At 40.1% G+C, this 17804-nt stretch overlaps 3 protein-coding genes and 2 pseudogenes across 3 annotated transcripts; 4 read left to right on the top strand and 1 right to left on the bottom strand.

Moving 5' to 3' along the window:
- LOC104718559 (binding partner of ACD11 1-like) lies at positions 1-2205 on the top strand. Its single transcript, XM_010436324.2, has 5 exons — positions 1-179; positions 787-890; positions 999-1074; positions 1169-1249; positions 1325-2205. The coding sequence occupies exons 1-5, from the start codon at positions 174-176 to the stop codon at positions 2015-2017; spliced, it is 960 nt and encodes a 319-aa protein (XP_010434626.1). The 5' UTR covers positions 1-173; the 3' UTR covers positions 2018-2205.
- LOC104718560 (putative defensin-like protein 307) lies at positions 2605-3092 on the top strand. The gene is made up of 2 exons (XM_010436325.2): positions 2605-2697; positions 2791-3092. The coding sequence occupies exons 1-2, from the start codon at positions 2649-2651 to the stop codon at positions 3051-3053; spliced, it is 312 nt and encodes a 103-aa protein (XP_010434627.1). The 5' UTR covers positions 2605-2648; the 3' UTR covers positions 3054-3092.
- Positions 3800-4210, top strand: LOC104720279 (annotated as a pseudogene).
- LOC104718561 lies at positions 4695-8199 on the top strand (annotated as a pseudogene).
- Positions 9003-10291, bottom strand: LOC104720280. Its single transcript, XM_010438211.1, has 3 exons — positions 10128-10291; positions 9347-9999; positions 9003-9280 (listed from the first exon to the last, which is right to left on the bottom strand). Exons 1-3 carry the CDS (start codon positions 10289-10291, stop codon positions 9003-9005), a joined length of 1095 nt encoding a protein of 364 aa, XP_010436513.1.

Genomic DNA, 17804 nt, shown 5'->3' on the forward strand with positions numbered 1-17804 from the left:
TCCACTTTTCTTCTTTTCTCCTCTTCTTCACATCAAATCCGCGACCCCCAAAGATTTTTCTCTCTTTTGATTTTTTTTTTTTTTTATTGCGTTTCAAATTTGTTCCTGAGAAGAAGACCAAAATAAAAAAGGAACAATCTTCAGTTTCAATCCGCGTCAAAGCGATCTTCATCATGTCGGTGAGTTTATCTGATCCATTTTTGTTCTCTGCACTTTCTTGAAACCAGTTGGTGTTTTTTTGTTTGAGGAATATGTGAATATATATAGATCTGTTCATTGTGTTATTGTTGTTAAGATGTGTGAAAAAAATGGCGTTTAATTTTTGGGTGAAGGAAGGAATCCATCCGCCTAGTTTTGGATTTTGGTTTTTAAATGTTTTTTTTTATTTTTTAGACGATTCGAAGTTTTTCAGTTTTTGATTTTTTTTGGGTGAAAATCACTGTTTAGGAGACCTAGTTTGAGCATTTTCTGTAATGTCTGATCTGTTGTGCCGCATATTGTTAAATTTAGTTTTGAGACAAAGATTAGCTTTTTTCAATATTTTGATTATATCTTTTAAGATTATGAGCTTCTTTTTTTATCTTCTTGTATTGATGATATACATTGTTGTTTGTTTGTGTTTCTGATCATTGTATTTGGTGATTGAAAAGTCAGTTTGGGTTGCTTCAGGGATGTGTCTGTGTATGATAAGGAACCCAATGTCTTAGATGTTAAAGAGTATGGTAAAGGAAAGCTAGTGTATTTTTAAGTCTCTCTCACGAGTTTGCGTGTCTCTCTCTTGTGCAGATGACTTCTGTCAAAGTGAGCAACGTTTCTCTAGGAGCAACCGACCGAGACCTCAAGGAGTTCTTTTCCTTTTCTGGTGATATTCTGTACCTCGAGATGCAGAGGTTTGGTTTTGCTTTCCTCTCTACTTCTTCCTTCCTTCCTTTTTTGGAAGGCTTTTAGATTACAAGCTTTTTACTTCTTCAGGTTTCTTAACTCTTTTTTTAACACAGCGAAACTGAGCGGACTAAGCTGGCGTATGTTACTTTCAAGGATTTACAAGGAGCTGAAACTGCGGTTCTTCTCTCGGTAATTTCCACTTCTCCGCTTTTTTGTATCAGTTCTTCTTTTATCAACTTAGCTTCCTTTGAGTGACTTTTGAGTATTTGTGCAATTCTTTCAGGGAGCTACTATTGTTGATTCTTCAGTTATTGTCACTATGGCCCCAGATTACCATCTATCCCCGGAGGCTTTAGCTTCCTTAGTAAGCTCTTTATTCATCATCTCTTCTGACATTTTTTCACAATTAAAACTCTAACGCTATTCCCTCTTTCCCCAGGAACCCAAGGACAGCAGCAAATCTCCCAGGGCAGGTGACTCTGTGTTGAGAAAAGCTGAAGATGTTGTGAGCAGCATGCTTGCAAAGGGCTTTATACTTGGAAAAGACGCCATAGCCAAAGCCAAGAGTGTTGATGAGAAACACCAGCTAACATCTACTGCATCTGCCAAAGTCGCATCTTTTGACAAGAAGATCGGTTTCACGGATAAGATCAACACCGGCACAGTCGTTGTGGGAGAAAAAGTCAGGGAAGTTGATCAGAAGTACCAAGTCTCGGAGAAAACCAAATCAGCAATCGCTGCTGCGGAGCAGACAGTGAGCAATGCAGGTTCAGCTATAATGAAGAACCGGTATGTGCTCACAGGTGCTACATGGGTCACGGGAGCCTACAACAGAGTGGCAAAAGTTGCAGAAGAAGTTGGACAAAAGGCTAAAGAGAAAGCTGGTATGGCTGAAGAAGAGGACAAGAGGAAAGTGGTTGATGAGTTTGCTAGAGTTCACTTGTCTGAATCACCGAAGGCTGCATCATCAACACAGGAAGCCGAACATGAATCGAAACCCTCTGAAATTTCTGAAGCAAAGAAAGAGTCTGAACATCTCGAGCCACAACCGCAGCCGCCGCAGCAACAATCTCCTCCATCTACAGCTCCGGTTACGGCTCCGGCTCCGGCTCCTACTCCGGCTCAACCTTGATATATGCAGACAAGTAAAAACTTATATGATTCTTTCTTGTTGTAACCAGTAAAACTTGGAACTGATCTCTCTTGAATTGTTGAAGATGAAGATTGCACTTTTTTATTTAGGACAAAGACTTGTGTTCCTGTAACATTGGATTTATGGTCGGTTTGGTAATTAGACCTGAAAAAAAACAATTTTGTCTTTTTTTGTTTTCTTGAAATATCTCCATTCTGCAAAATTGATGAAGAAGCAAGGTTGAGTATTTTAACCACTCTAATATTTTACTGAACCAAAATACCAATCAATTTGTTCCTTTCTCAACAAATAATATTCTTTCAGTCATCTTAAATTCTTAATTAGAAACATCTTTGTAGGAAAAAAAAACCAAAAAGATATAAGGATCAGCATTTTAAATTTAATAAGATTGACGTATTGATTGCAAAAATAAACTTAAATAGAAGAAAATCTCCACAAATTAAACACATCACCAAACTAAATTGTTTAAAGTGAAAAAAAGTAAAAAAGTAATTTGCCACGGTATAAGAGAAAATGCATATATATCGTTTAGTTTGTAAACACATCATCTTAGATGTGCAAACAATATCAAAATCATTACTAACAAAAGAAAAGTATATACACAATAAAAATGGAGAAATCAGCTTTGATATTCATTGGTATTATACTTTTTTCAACATGTGAGTTTACACAACAGATTTTATTTTTCAATTGTATTGATCCTCTACTTCACCAATATGGATAATATAATATCAATTATATGATTCTAACAGGTACACCGATTCTAGCACGAACTGGATATCTACCTTGCAAGAACAACGCTGATTGCATTAGACTCAAATGTCCAACACCATTTGGTAAGCCCACGTGTGTGAATGCTGGCTGTGAATGCCCGCTTGAAAGATTTGTGGCTTTACCAGATGATACCAATACCAATTGTGGTGTGGCTACTTGCATTGACTATTGTAAGGCAAAAGGTGAACAAGCTTATGCTTGTATCATGAACCGTTGTTACTGTCACAAACCTCCCATGTAATTTATGTAACGGATACTCTTTCAAATATGGAATATTATATTTTTAATATCGATTTATATCATACTGTTACAATAATATTTAAGTTGGCCAATTTGACTAAAAACCTAAGCCTTAGTTCGTATTATTTTCTCTCACTTAATATTCAGATTCATTCTTCATTTGTCTACGTTATGTATCAAATTGGCCTTAAAGATGATCACATTGGGAAAAATGAATATCAAATTGACCTTAAAGAGAAATTGAGATCCGGCCTATGCCCAAGTTAATTGTGAATATTGTGATCTATGCATAAAAGTATGTGATTTTTAATTTATCATATGCATCACAAGACAAGATACAATAGTAAATTTTCCACTCTTTCTAAAGTAACTTAGGTATAAAATCTTGTTACATTAAAGAAACGGTATTTACCAAAAAAGAAAATGCAAACATTGACCAGTAAAACAGTTTGCAAAACATATTGCTTATGGTTGGTTTTCTTACACTTATAAATAGTCTCCAAATCATCCACTTTTTTTTTATAACTCAGAAGTGATCATAAGGCTTCCTAGACCCAAAGACTAATCTCATAGAGCCGGGGGAAACCATGTTAAATTTCGAATTCCCGTGAGCAATGCTACTCGAACCCAGGTGACAGGACTTTTCTCCTTTTACCACTAGATCAAGGCGACTTGGTTCCAAATCATCCACTTTACCCACCAAATCAAAACTCAAGAAAAAATAAATACAAACGTGTTCAATAAAAAATGCTGACAGCGACTTTAATATTTATAGGTTTCTATGCTTTTCTCAACATGTAAGATTTTTGGATCATATGTTTATTAGTTACATTCATCACCGTCACTATAATCATCTTCATCATCAATGTTACATATCATCATGAGCAATAACATATTTAAATCTTGACAGGGACGCAAATTCTTGCACAATCTTGCAACAACGACTCTGATTGCACTAATCTAAACTGTGCAACAAAGAACCACATCAAGTGTGAGCAGAACAAGTGTCAATGCGTTAAGGAAGGATACCTCCGCGTGATATCCCTTAAGCCAAGGTGTAATGTCCAATCTTGCATTGACTTGTGCAAATCAAAAGGCGAAGTTATATATGTTTGTATCACATACCGTTGTTATTGTCGCAAACCTCCAATATTGTAATAATAACACAAGCTTAGCAACAATTGTAGTATCTTAAAGTTCTTCAACTGCGGCAAGTTTCAACATGTACTCTTTTATTTTATATTCGGTAGAGTAAAATAATGTAAATCCTACAAAATAACATGCATACTTATGTAGTACCATATGTATTAACTCGTCGGACTTGGTTCGTGAGGGGTCCGTAAGATAAGTAACGTGGTTGGAAAGCGCGTAAGGAATAAAGTTTGACCGAGAACCAAAGTTTGTTGACTTTATGGAATCGTCTGGCGAAGATTTGATTTGACACTCTGCTTCCTTCGAGGGCAAAAAAGAACAAAGGTAAAGAGTGTTTGACAAGCTGTTTTGTCTATCAGCATTCCGTTAAATATCGCCGTTAAACATAAACGGACGCCGTTTACTTACTCTTCTTAGTTGGTAAGTAAGTATTTTAGTGATTTTTTTTTCTCTCTTCAGTTTCTCTCTGAAGCCAAAACAAGATAAAGAATTGAGAGTGAAGAAGCAAAAAGATGAAGTGAGAAAACAAAACCCTTGAACTCTCTCTCTCTCTCACTCTTCTTTCATTCTTTTTGTTTTCTTCTTCTTGTAATTTTGTAATAAAAATGGAAACGAAAGACAAAACCGTGATGCACGGAGATTATCAAGTGATGAAGCCTAGCGAAGATGTTTCATATTCCGACAAGATTTTCGGTTCAACCTCTTCTTCGTCTCCGACAGCAACAATCCAAAATCCTAATCTAAAGTTTACTGCTTTCGATAACCTTAATTTCCCTGACATGACACCGGTTCGTCCCTTGCTTCCAACCAAAACCCTAACTTTTTTCTACTTGGTTTTTAATAGAAAGTTGATGACTTTTTTGTTGTTTCGGTGGTTTTTAGAAAGAAGAAGAGTACGGGGTGATGAGCATGATCGGAAGCGGGTCGGGTGTGTCAACCGGGTCGGGTCATCATTACCTGGTGGAGAATTGTACTGCAATCGAACAAGAGTCTTTCCCTGTTAAGAGGAGTCGTTACCATAGACACACTGTTCAACAGATTCAAGAAATGGAAGCGTACGTCTTCTTGCCGTTTCCTTTATTCCACATATGTAGTTACTATTTCAAAACGATGTTATATGATGAGATAATATGTTTACTATTTTAATTAATTTGGTGTATAGAGTGTTTGAAGAAACTTCTCATCCGAGTGAAAGCAAAAGATTGAGATTAAGTGAAGGACTTGGTCTCACGCCTCTACAAGTCAAGTTTTGGTTTCAAAACAAACGTACCCAAATCAGGGTAAAAAGTTCACTCTTTAATGTTCTTTGGCTTGATTTTAACCATATAAACCGGTTTATAAGTATCGGAGTTTAGATAATCTAGCTCTGGACCATATATGTTAAATGCTAATACTGAGATTAATTAACAGGCACAAGAAGACAGTAGAGCTAATGTAATGCTAAAAGCAGAGAACGATACTCTTAAAATTGAGAGTCAAGAACTTCAGTCAAGTTCACAGTGCCTCTCTTGCTCTTCTTGTGGCAACAACCTCCGCCTCGAAAACACTCGCCTCCGCCAAGAGGTATTCCAATGAATTAATCTTAAAACATTTGATGTTTTATCTACTGTATCAAACTGTTATAGACTTATAGTGTTATTATACGTTGCAGCTTGATCGGTTACGCCGCATTGTTTCAATGAGGGTCGACCCTCCTCCTCCTTCACAAGAGATTGCCTGTTTCTTCCCGGAGACCGATAGCAACAACAATAACGACGTGTTGATTGCAGAAGAAGAAAAGGCTATTGCGATGGAACTTGCAGTTTCTTGCTGTCAAGAATTAGTTACCATGTGTGACATCAATGAGCCCTTGTGGACTAAGAAGCAATTATGCAATGAGAGTGTGTGTCTGAACGAGGAAGAGTATAAGAAGATGTTCTTATGGCCTCCAATGGATGATGATGATCGTTTTCGCAGAGAAGCTTCAAGAGCTAAAGCAGTTGTCATGATGAACAGCATGACCCTCGTCAAAGCATTCCTTGATGCTGTAAGAACAAGTCAAAACGCATTTCTTTAAAAATATTTTCTAAAAACTCACATTTTAACATAGATATGTTACAATTTTGCTTCCAAGGGTCAATGGTCAGAACTGTTCTGCCCGATAGTGTCAAGCGCCAAATTGATTCAGATCATATCTTCTAAAGTGTCTGGAACAAATGGTTCTCTTCTTCTGGTGAGTATTCTGTGTTAGTACATAGAGTGATCAAATAAGTTCATCTTTTAAGGTAGTGAAGTCTTTGTCTCTCTTTTGAAAACAGATGTATGCAGGGTTTCAAGTAGTATCTCCATTACTACCAACAAGAGAAGGTTACGTTCTTCGATATGTGGAGCGTAAGGCGAAAAAAGGAAAATGGATAATTGTAGATTTCCCGATCGAAAGCTTCCGCGGTTTTGTCAAACAAGCTTCAACTGCTGCTACTACTACTATTGGACTATACCGGAGAAAACCTTCTGGTTGCATCATTCAAGAAATGGCTAACGGATACTCTGAGGTCACATGGGTAGAGCACGTGGAAGTAGAAGAGAAGCAAGAACAGGGCGAGATTGTTAAAGAGTATGTGAAGAGCGGTGTAGCCTTTGGCGCTGAACGATGGCTAGCTGTGTTGAAGAGACAGTGTGAAAGGACGGCTAGTCTCATGGCTACAAACATCACTGACCTTGGAGGTATATGACTTGTTTCACAAGTAAAACATCAAACTTCCACAACCAATGTGGTTTTCTTATCCGTTCTTTTGTGTTTTTTTTTTCAGTGATACCTTCTGTAGCAGCGAGGAAGAACTTGATGAAGCTGTCTCAGAGAATGGTGAAAACTTTTTGCCTGAACATAAGCAATTCGTACGGACAAGCATCAACAAAGGACACAGTGAGAATCGTAACCAGGACAGTTAGTGATGGTTTTGTTCCTTGTGCCGTGTCAGTCACGTATCTTCCTTATTCTCATCACAAAGTCTTTGATCTTCTCCGTGACAATCAACGTCTCTCACAGGTAAGAAAGTAAAAAAACTAGAATCTTCTTCCTCTGTTCTACTGATCCATAAAGGTTGTGAAATCCAAATTTGAGATTTTTTCTTCTCTGCTGAAGCTGGAGATCTTGTTCAATGGGAGTTCATTTCAAGAAGTTGCCCATATCGCTAATGGATCACATCCTGGAAACAACACCTCTCTTCTTCGGATCAATGTTAGTGAGATTTCAAAATCTTTAATACTTTTTCAAAATCATAATTCGAATTTTTAATGCAAAATTTTTTGGTTCTTGAATTACACAGATGGAGAGCAACACATGGCATAATGTAGAGTTGATGCTTCAAGAAACTTGCACCGATAACTCCGGCAGTCTCCTCGTGTTCTCCACCGTCGACGCCGACGCAGTTCAGCTCGCTATGAACGGCAAGGATCCTTCAAACATTCCTCTTTTGCCCGTTGGGTTCTCTGTTGTTCCAGTGAATCCATCCGATGGCGTCGAGGGCACTTCTGTGAATTTGCCTTCGTGCTTTCTCACCGTTGCGATACAGGTCTTGGGGTAAAACGCCTCCAGCGCCGATGCAATACTAGATCTTTCCACTGTCTCCGCCATCAACAACCGTATTTGCGCCACTGTCAACCGTATCACATCCGCGCTGGTGAACGACGTCGGTAATTAAGGGAAGATTCGGAGAGTATTTTGGTAAATATTGCGCAGCTAAAAAACTTGAGTAGGTAATTTAATTTTGGTCGACGAGGGTAAATTCGATCCGGTATAAAGGGTAAAAACAGTAGTTTACTACCTTAATTTTTTGGGGGAGTCAAGAACGAACCAAGGCATGATGACATTTTTTGGTGAATCGGGTTTTACCCGGTTTTAAAAATGCTTGACTTGTTCGGGTATTGACTTCCAACTTGGAGAAACCATAACGGTTTGGTTTGGTATTATGGTTTTGTTCTTTTTGTTGCAAGTTTAATTTTATGCTAATATTATTATGTCTTAATCTACTTGTGGCATTTTATTTTGAATCCTTGTAAAAATGATCCAAGTCTATTGGTGCTGAAGGCATAGACTTTGTTTTAAGACCTATACACGGCCTAAACCCTCCAGAAAGAGATCTTGAAACTCGAGAGTGAGGTATCCTTAGACCATCATTCACATGAGTACTTCATAAATATTATTTTAATGTTTTTGTAAAAATAATATATTGAACAAATTGATAAATTATAAAATAAAAATTTGACCAATAATATAAAGTTAAGTGTCGTGTGAGTTGTTCAGCTAGGTTCTCAAATTGCTTGCTCCAAGCAGAACCGATTCTAACTCTCTTTCCTATTTTTTTTATTACTTTTCAATTTTTTAATATATTAATATTTTGTGAGCAACTACTTATAAGACCATGGGAGTAACCCACTATAATTACTCTCATATTAATTAATTGTATAATGAAATAACCCACTATAGTTACTCTCATATTAATTAATTATATAATTAATACTAAATTAAATAAAATAACTTTAAGAAAAACTTAAACAAAATCACCCTATTACTAAAGAACCCAAAAGAAAGTTGTTCAAACATTTAAATAATAATTTTTTAATTTGTGTTTATTAATTATCAAACTTTAATTATATAAAATGACAAAACAATTATTTTTTTTTTTATATTATATAAAATAAAAAACAATTAAATATTACAACATTAATATTAAACATATTTTACAAAATTCGAAATAGTAAACATAATTTATAAAATTCAGAATATTAAACATATTAAACAGAATTTGAAACATTGCTATTATTGTGTGGTTGCACCAAATTTTTGCCAGATATGCTCAATCAAGTCTTTTTCCAAAAGATCATGCATTTTTGTATCATGAACCTCATTTCGAATGTCCATCATATTATGTAGATTTGTTGGCATATCTGTAGAATATGATAAATCGACATGAGAAGATCCGCTTCCTTCTCCGTGATGGAATTCCGTTGGATAGTAGAAATTGTAGTCATGCCGTTTGTCTTCCACTATCATGATATGGAGGATGATAGATGCTCTCATTATTTTCCCTATTTTTCCTTCATCCCAAAAAAGTGCGGGATTTTTCACGATTGCAAATCGAGCTTGCAAGACTCCAAATGCACGCTCTACATCTTTACGACATCCTTCTTGCCATTGAGCAAAGAGTCTTGCTTTTCGACCACGTGGAAGTGTAATGGATTGGATGAAAGTTGCCCATTTGGGATAGATACCGTCAGTGAGGTAGTATGCTATTTTGTATTGCCGTCCATTGACAACGTATGTAACTCTCGGAGCACGACCCTCTAGGATATCATCAAACACCGGGGAGCGGTCCAAGACATTGATATCATTTAACGAACCTGGTGGTCTAAAAAATACATGCCAAATCCATAAATCTTGTGATGCCACAGCCTCTAGTACGATACTCGGTTTACCAGATCCACGTGAATATTGTCTTTTCCATGAAGTGAGACAATTCTTCCACTCCCAATGCATACAATCTATGCTCCCCACCATTCCGGGGAAACCACGATGTTCTCCAATATTCATCAATCGTTGGAGGTCTTCCGTTGTAGGTCTTCTGAGATACTCGTCTCCAAAAAGATTTATAACTCCCTCAACAAAATGTAAAAGGCATTTGTGGGTGGTTGTCTCAGCGAGTCGTAAATATTCATCCACCGCATCTGTCGAAAATCCGTACGCCATGATACGAATAGCTGACGTACATTTTTGAAGTGCAGAAAGGCCGAGCCTTCCAGTAGCATCTCGCCTTTGTCTGAAGTATGAACTTCATTCTCCATAGCATTAACAATACGAATAAACAATGGTTTGTTCATTCTAAAGCGACGGCGGAAACATAGCTTGAGTGTAAGTCGGATTATCACTAAAATATCATTTTATAACCGAGCGTGACCTTCTTCGCGGTCTCTATTAATGTGAACTCTTCGGATTATTGGAGCAGGTGGTATTTCCGGGTGAATGTAGTTGTTTTGGATCTCCTCCACTATAATATCAACTTCCTCCTCTACAATTTCATCAACTTCTTGATCCGAATTCCAATCAGACATTTTTGACAATTTGAGTTTGTTGGAAGGCTTATAGTATTGGAGATGGTTTCTTGTTGCAAGGTTTATGGAAATTTTTTTTTGTAATAGAAATGGGTACGTATTAATGGAAATGGGTTTGAATATTTAACAAGATGAAATGATGATAAGAAGAAATGAGAAGAATATAAAGAAAATGAAGAGTCCGATGATACTAAGACACAACATTCATAAATATATAGACCTTACAACAGACACAATAAAACAAAACCCATTCACGGGTTACAATACATTAACGACAACAACTCATAACCCATTCACGGGTTGGACAAGCCGTGATAGTCCTTACTCCTTACAACAAGAAAACAACACATCTATGACAACAAATACTAGCCCGTGAAAGACATCATAAACCATTCACGGGTTTAAACACAGCACTAAAAAACAACACGCCAACATGTTGCCCTTCACGAGACACCTTTATATGTTGTCCCAAAACCTAAAACAAAAGAAGAAGACAAGTAGAGTTAATCACAACAAGAGATAAACAAGAGTTAAACAAACAAGAGATAAACAAGAGTTAAACAAACCAGAGATAAGCAAGAGTTAACCAAACAAGAGATAAGCAAGAGTTAACCAAACAAGAGATAGAATATTAAAACCTAAATGTTTGTCAACATTTGATCAACGAGTTTGTCTCTAAGTAGGACTTCAGCGGGTGTTAGTTCAGTCTTGTTAAGCAGGCTGTCTAGCAATCTCATTTTGCCGTGCCTCTTGTTAGCCGCTTGTTCTTGATCCTTCATTGTTATTATCTTCTCTAACTTACCTGATATGTTACGGTTTTGACTCACTTGGACCCCGTTTATTTGATAGTTTTGTAGTTGTTTGAGTCCTTTTCAGGTTATAATACGAGGCTAGGAAGCTAAAAGCAAGGATTGGAACAGCAGGAGCAATCAGAGCAGAAAGGAGTTGAATTGGAGCAGAAAAGCTGATTTTAGACCCAGGAGCACATGCTCCCGATTTCCGAGCACATGCTCCCAACTCTACGGTTTCATGACGACACGTGGTAAGCATCTAGGCGCCGATTCCCTGCCTAATTCCCCTTATTTTAGGCGATCCTTTGTGAGAGAAAGAGGGCTGAGATCGCTTTTTAATAGGGAGATTTGAATTTGGAATCTTTCCTTATTTTTCTCTACTTGTATGCTATTTAACCTAGGGTTTTTAGGAGAGATAATATACCTTTTCTTTTGGTTTTTTGAGCGACGTTTTTGTGAGAGGGAGAAGAGCGGCTACCTTGTGAAGCATTCTCTGAACCCTTTTTATTTTTATGTCATTGAATTTCTCATCTTTTGCTATGATTCATTTCTCTATGTCTGAGTAGTTTTCTTTGCTAGATTAGGGGTTTCAAAAGGGGTTTCATGGGTTAGCAACAGAACACAAATAGGGCTTTATATAATCGATTGTCTTCACTATTGTTAGACTTAATGCTTAGGTTGATTTGATCACCCAATCTATGATTCTAGGTTTATCTATTCATCAAAAGTGTAATAGGTTGCTAGAAAAGACATTAGTGGGCAAATTATCCTAGACCTGCGAAAGTTGATGTGTAGGTGATTTGTGAACTTATCATTCCTGTTCTTTAATGCTTGTCTGCGATTCTGGGCTCAAACGACAGTTTAGGGTTTATGGACCGCCGAGCATGTGCTCCGGATGTCTGAGCACGTGCTCCGCGTTTCCGCACAGAATCGATCAGATAGAGTTATTGATACCACGACAGTGGATCAGTTTATATTTATGTTTGAGTTCTAGACTGGTACTTAATCTATGCCCTGAATAGTTGTTTAGTTGCTATCTCTGAAATTCCCGAGAATTACCCCTGATCTAGTGTTTTGCTTATTGCCTTTTTATACCGTTTTAATCGCGTTACTGTTACCAAACAAACCCAACTTTGAATTGTCTTAGCTTGAAATTGAACCAATAGAACCATAGAGTAAAACTTGGTCTTCGTGGGATTCGACCCCTAAGTACTACTTCTTTGCTGTGCACTTGCAGTAGGAAAATAGGGTTTAAAACTCTGTGTATCAAGTTTTTGGCACCGTTGCCGGGGACCAAATTTTTACCTTTGGTTTTCGGAGAAATTACTAGACTAAGACCTTACTGATTTGTCTTTCTGCTTCTTCTTTGCGTGTGTTTCAGGTGCATGTCAAGAGGATCTACAAGAAGAAACAACACCGAATAACTAGTCGCTTTGTCAGCCGCCGAGCTCTCTTTGGCAGAAAGAACAAACCGCAAGAACAGAAAGTTTCAATCCGTCAACATGGGTGACAACAGAAACAATGAGGATATGGCTGCCGAGTTGCAGCAACTTCGACAACAGTTGGGGCAGTTGCTCCGTGCTCAACACGAAAGAGCCGCGCTGCCACAACCGTCCATTGGGGACAAGGACAACCCGTATGTGTTCTACACCAACCGAGCGGCGATTGTTCCTCCCACCATCCCGAGACAAGATTTTGAGATCAAGCCACAGATGATCTCTCTAGTGAAGCAGCACCTATTTCACGGTCTCCCAGCTGAGATTCCGATGGACCACATCGAGAATTTTGAGGAGATATGTAGCACCACTGGTTCAAATGGGATACCGCCAGACTTTCTGAAGTGCAAGCTCTTTCCCTTCTCTCTTGCGGATAGAGCTTCACGTTGGCTGAAGTCATTACCACCTGGGTCTCTGACATCATGGGAACAGTGTAAGTCTACGTTTCTGGACCATTTCTACACCAAGGCTAAGACCGCTGCCCTGAGGAACAAGATTTCATCGTTCCAACAGCACACTGGAGAAGCCTTCTGCGAGGCTTGGGAGAGGTACAAAGAGTACCGTAGAGAGTGTCCGCACCATGGATTCAGTGATGAACAGATTCTGGGCATTTTCTATGATGGAGTTAACTGAGACTACAGAAACGTTCTCAACTCGGCCAGCAATGGGGATTTTATGACAAAGTCTAAGGAAGGAGCATATCAGTTGATTGAGAACCTAGCTGCAAGCTCCAGCAACAAGGCTCCTGAGGTCAACAGTGTCGATACACAAAAGATTGACGAGTTGACAGCCAAGGTGAACCTTCTTCTGAAGGGGAGCCAGAAAACTGTCCATTTTGTCGATGATATCGGAGACATGCCGCTAGCTCAGGATCTTTGTGATGGAGAGGATGAAACGATGGAGGTTAATTATATGAGTGGGCAAGGTTTTGTGCAGAACAGGGGTTTCAACCCGAACTACAAAAGCCATCCGAATTTGTCCTATAGAAGCACCAACGTGGAGAACCCTCAGGATCAGGTGTATCCACAGCAAGGAGCTCAGAATCAGATGGGTTATCATAAAACCTTCTCAAAGAACTTCCAAGGCAAACAGTTTGTACCCACTCAAAACCGCTTCCAAGGGGGGAACCAGCAGGCATATACAAGCGCTCAACAAGCACTGCCTTTCACCAACCAGCAGTTGGGACCTTCATCTGCTAGCAGCTCTCAGGATGAGCTGAAAAACATGATGCAACAACTCTTGGTGAATCAACAAAAAACTTCAGTGGAAATCAACGCTAAGGTTGATACCATGTACAATAACCTTAATGGGAAGTATGAGGCAGGAATGTCACATGTGAAGAAGCTTGATGTTCAGGTTGCACAGACTGCTGAAGCCGTGAAAAGAACTCCTGGGACTCTGCCCGGAAAAGGGGAAGCAAACCCGCGGAACGAGTATGTCAATGCGATTGAGCTAAGGGGAGGAAAGAAGTTACCCCCTAGAGAAGCACCATCCGCTAGGATTGACAAGGGCAAGGGTATTGCTGAAGAATACCTTCCTCAACATGCTGCTGAGACTCCACCGTTGAGTCAAAAAGAAGCCGAAGCATCCGGCGAGCATGTGCTCCCATCCAGCGAGCACGTGCTCCCGACTCCCGATCAGACCGTTCCTACTGAGGTACCTCCTGCACGCGTGTACACCCCTAGGGTTCCTTACCCTGTTCCTCCTAAGAAATCTCGCAAGGATTTGGAGGATGCAAAGTGCAAGGAGATGTTGAGAGAATTGACGGTAAAACTACCCCTAGCTGATGCTGTTCAGATGATACCTGCTTTGAAGAGATATGTGAAAGGGTTAGTTTCTGGGAGAGTGTCAGAGGAAGAGAACGTGATGATGGTTTCAAGAGAGTGCAGTGCTGTGCTGCAAAACAAAGTGCTAAAGAAGAGAGATGATCCAGGGCGATTTGTCTTATCCGTGAGAATCGGTAAAACGATTTTTGCAAACTCCCTCTGTGATCTAGGTTCCAGTGTGAACCTTATGCCATATTCAGTGGCTAAAAGGCTGGGATACACGAAGTTCAAGTCTACACGGATTTCGTTAGTATTCGCGGATAGATCCACCAAGCGCCCCATAGGAGTGTTGGAGGATTTACATGTCCAGATAGGGGACACGCTTATACCAGCAGACTTTGTGGTTCTGGAACTTGAAGAAGAACCACGTGACCCCCTGATCTTGGGTAGATCATTCTTATGCACAGCTGGTGCGATTATAGATGTGCAAGGGGGAGCGATCGATCTCCAGCTGGGGGATATGATCGCAAGGTTTGAGATGAATAAGCTGCTCAAGAAACCTATGATAGATGGTCAGACTTTTGTGGTTGATGATGGTTCAGAGGTTGCACATGAGGTTACCGATGAAGTTCTCACTCTCGACCCGTTGGAGGTTGCCTTGACAAAGGCAGAGGGTAAGTATGGATTCTTGAATGAGGAAGCTGATGGTTTTACACGCATTTTGGATGCAGGTACACGGTTCCAGCAACTGGTAGCTTACGCCAGCCTAGACGATGAGAACCAATCAGGGGAGGAATCCGCCGAGGGAGCACCTGCTCCGGATTCCGGAGCACATGCTCCGGTAAAGTCAGCGGACGGTCCTTGGAGCGAGTTAAGAGCTCCAAAGATAGAGCTAAAACCACTTCCAGCCGGGCTAAGGTACGGGTTCCTAGGTCCTAACTCTACATACCCCGTGATAGTGAACTCTGAACTAAACAATGTAGAGACCGCTTTGCTCCTTTGTGAACTTAGGAAGTATAGAAATGCTCTAGGGTATTCACTAGATGACATCCCACGAATCTCACCAGAACTTTGCATGCATAGGATACATCTAGAAGATGAATCAATGACTTCGGTAGAACATCATAGGAGGTTGAACCCGAACCTAAAGGATGTTGTTAAGAAAGAGATAATGAAACTTCTAGATGCGGGTGTAATTTATGCTATTTCTGATAGTTCCTGGATTAGTCCAGTTCATGTAGTCCCTAAGAAAGGTGGAATTACAGTGGTTAAGAATGATAAGGATGAGTTGATTCCTACTAGGACAGTTACGGGACATCGCATGTGCATAGACTATAGAAAACTTAATGCTGCGACCCGTAAGGATCATTTTCCTTTGCCGTTTATTGATCAAATGCTTGAGAGATTGGCTAACCATCCTTACTACTGTTTCTTAGATGGCTATTCAGGTTTCTTTCAGATCCCAATCCATCCCGACGATCAAGAGAAGACCACATTCACATGTCCTTACGGCACCTTTGCTTACCGCAGAATGCCGTTTGGCTTGTGCAATGCACCAGCGACCTTCCAACGATGCATGATGTCCATTTTCACTGACCTGATTGAGGATATAATGGAAGTTTTCATGGACGATTTCTCCGTCTATGGGAGCTCCTTTTCCGTTTGTTTGTCTAATTTGTGCAGGGTGTTGCAGCAGTGTGAAGACAAACATCTGGTGCTGAATTGGGAGAAATGCCACTTCATGGTCAGAGATGGGATAATGTTGGGACACAAGATTTCTGAAAAGGGGATTGAGGTTGACAAAGCCAAGGTTGAGGTGATGATGAGTTTACAACCGCCTAATTCGGTAAAAGGAATCCGCAGTTTCCTTGGCCATGCCGGTTTCTACAGACGGTTCATTAAGGATTTCTCCAAGATAGCAAGACCACTTACCCAACTATTGTGTAAGGAAGTGAAGTTTGATTTCGATTCTGCTTGCTTGGAGGCCTTTCACACGATCAAAGGAGCTTTGGTTAGCGCTCCGATTGTACAACCGCCAGATTGGGACCTTCCCTTTGAGGTCATGACTGATGCGAGTGATTATGCCGTGGGAGCAGTTCTGGGACAGAGAAAAGACAAGAAGCTGCACGTGATATACTATGCCAGCCGCACCTTGGATGAGGCTCAGTGCAAGTACGCTACAACCGAGAAAGAACTTTTAGCGGTTGTGTTTGCTTTTGAGAAGTTCCGATCATACCTTGTTGGTTCCAAAGTGGTTGTTCACACTGATCATGCAGCATTGAGGTATCTACTGACCAAGAAGGATGCAAAACCAAGGCTACTCCGTTGGATTTTGTTGCTTCAAGAGTTTGACTTGGAGATTAAAGACAAGAAGGGTATTGAGAACGGAGTTGCAGATCACTTGTCAAGAATGAGGATAGAAGAAGAGCTACCCTTGGATGATAGCCTTCCTGAAGAACATGTTTACTCGATCGGCATCTTTGATCCCGCCGAGCACATGCTCCGCCTGGGAGCACATGCTCCGAAAACCCCGTGCAAGGCAATCGATACCAACAAACAGCCGAGTTTTCCTTGGTTTGGAGAGTATGCAAACTACCTAGCAGCAGAGAAAGAACCTACTGAGTTTGTGGGGAACAAGAAGAAGAAGTTCCTAAAAGACATAAGGCGGTATTTTTGGGATGAGCCTTACCTCTATAGGCATTGCTCGGATGGTGTTTTCAGGAGGTGTGTGACTGAGGAGGAGGTTCCTGGAGTCTTGTTTCATTGCCATAGCTCACCCTATGCTGGACACTTTGCTACTTTCAAAACCGTGTCCAAAGCTCTTCAAGCGGGTTATTGGTGGCCTACCATGTTCAGAGATGCGCAGCGGTTCGTGTCTACTTGCGACACATGTCAGAGACAAGGGAACATCAGCAGGAGGAATGAAATGCCTCAGAATTTCATCTTGGAGGTTGAGGTATTTGATGTTTTGGGAATTGACTTCATGGGACCTTTCCCGAACTCATTCGGCAATGAGTACATATTGGTGGCTGTAGATTACATGTCCAAGTGGGTAGAAGCTTTAGCCAGCCAAAAAAATGATGCAAAGACCGTGCTCAAGATGTTCAAGTCGGTTATTTTCCCACGGTTTGGTGTCCCACGGGTAGTCATTAGCGATGGTGGATCGCATTTCATTAATAAGGTCTTTGAGAGCCTTCTCAAGAAGAATGGAGTGAGCCACAAGGTCGCCAACCCCTACCACCCACAAACAAGCGGCCAAGTTGAGATCTCTAACCGGGAGATTAAGAGCATTTTGCAAAAAACAGTGAACACAACAAGGAAGGATTGGTCTCAGAAGCTAGATGAGGCTCTATGGGCTTATAGAACCGCCTACAAAACACCCCTGGGGACTACACCGTTTCACTTGGTGTATGGTAAGGCGTGTCACCTTCCTGTTGAGCTAGAGTACAAGGCTGCTTGG

Source organism: Camelina sativa, chromosome 10, assembly GCF_000633955.1.
Source record: "Camelina sativa cultivar DH55 chromosome 10, Cs, whole genome shotgun sequence".
NCBI lineage: Eukaryota > Viridiplantae > Streptophyta > Magnoliopsida > Brassicales > Brassicaceae > Camelina > Camelina sativa.

Coding starts and splice junctions, on each gene's coding strand:
- LOC104718559 (XM_010436324.2), top strand. Junction 891..998: donor CTGTACCTCGAGATGCAGAG/GTTTGGTTTTGC, acceptor TTTTTAACACAG/CGAAACTGAGCGGACTAAGC. Junction 1,250..1,324: donor CGGAGGCTTTAGCTTCCTTA/GTAAGCTCTTTA, acceptor CTCTTTCCCCAG/GAACCCAAGGACAGCAGCAA.
- LOC104718560 (XM_010436325.2), top strand. CDS start 2,649: ATGGAGAAATCAGCTTTGATATTCATTGGTATTATACTTTTTTCAACA. Junction 2,698..2,790: donor TATTATACTTTTTTCAACAT/GTGAGTTTACAC, acceptor TGATTCTAACAG/GTACACCGATTCTAGCACGA.
- LOC104720280 (XM_010438211.1), bottom strand. CDS start 10,291: ATGTCTGATTGGAATTCGGATCAAGAAGTTGATGAAATTGTAGAGGAG. Junction 10,000..10,127: donor CGCGAAGAAGGTCACGCTCG/GTTATAAAATGA, acceptor TTCATACTTCAG/ACAAAGGCGAGATGCTACTG. Junction 9,281..9,346: donor ATGTCGTAAAGATGTAGAGC/GTGCATTTGGAG, acceptor TTTGGGATGAAG/GAAAAATAGGGAAAATAATG.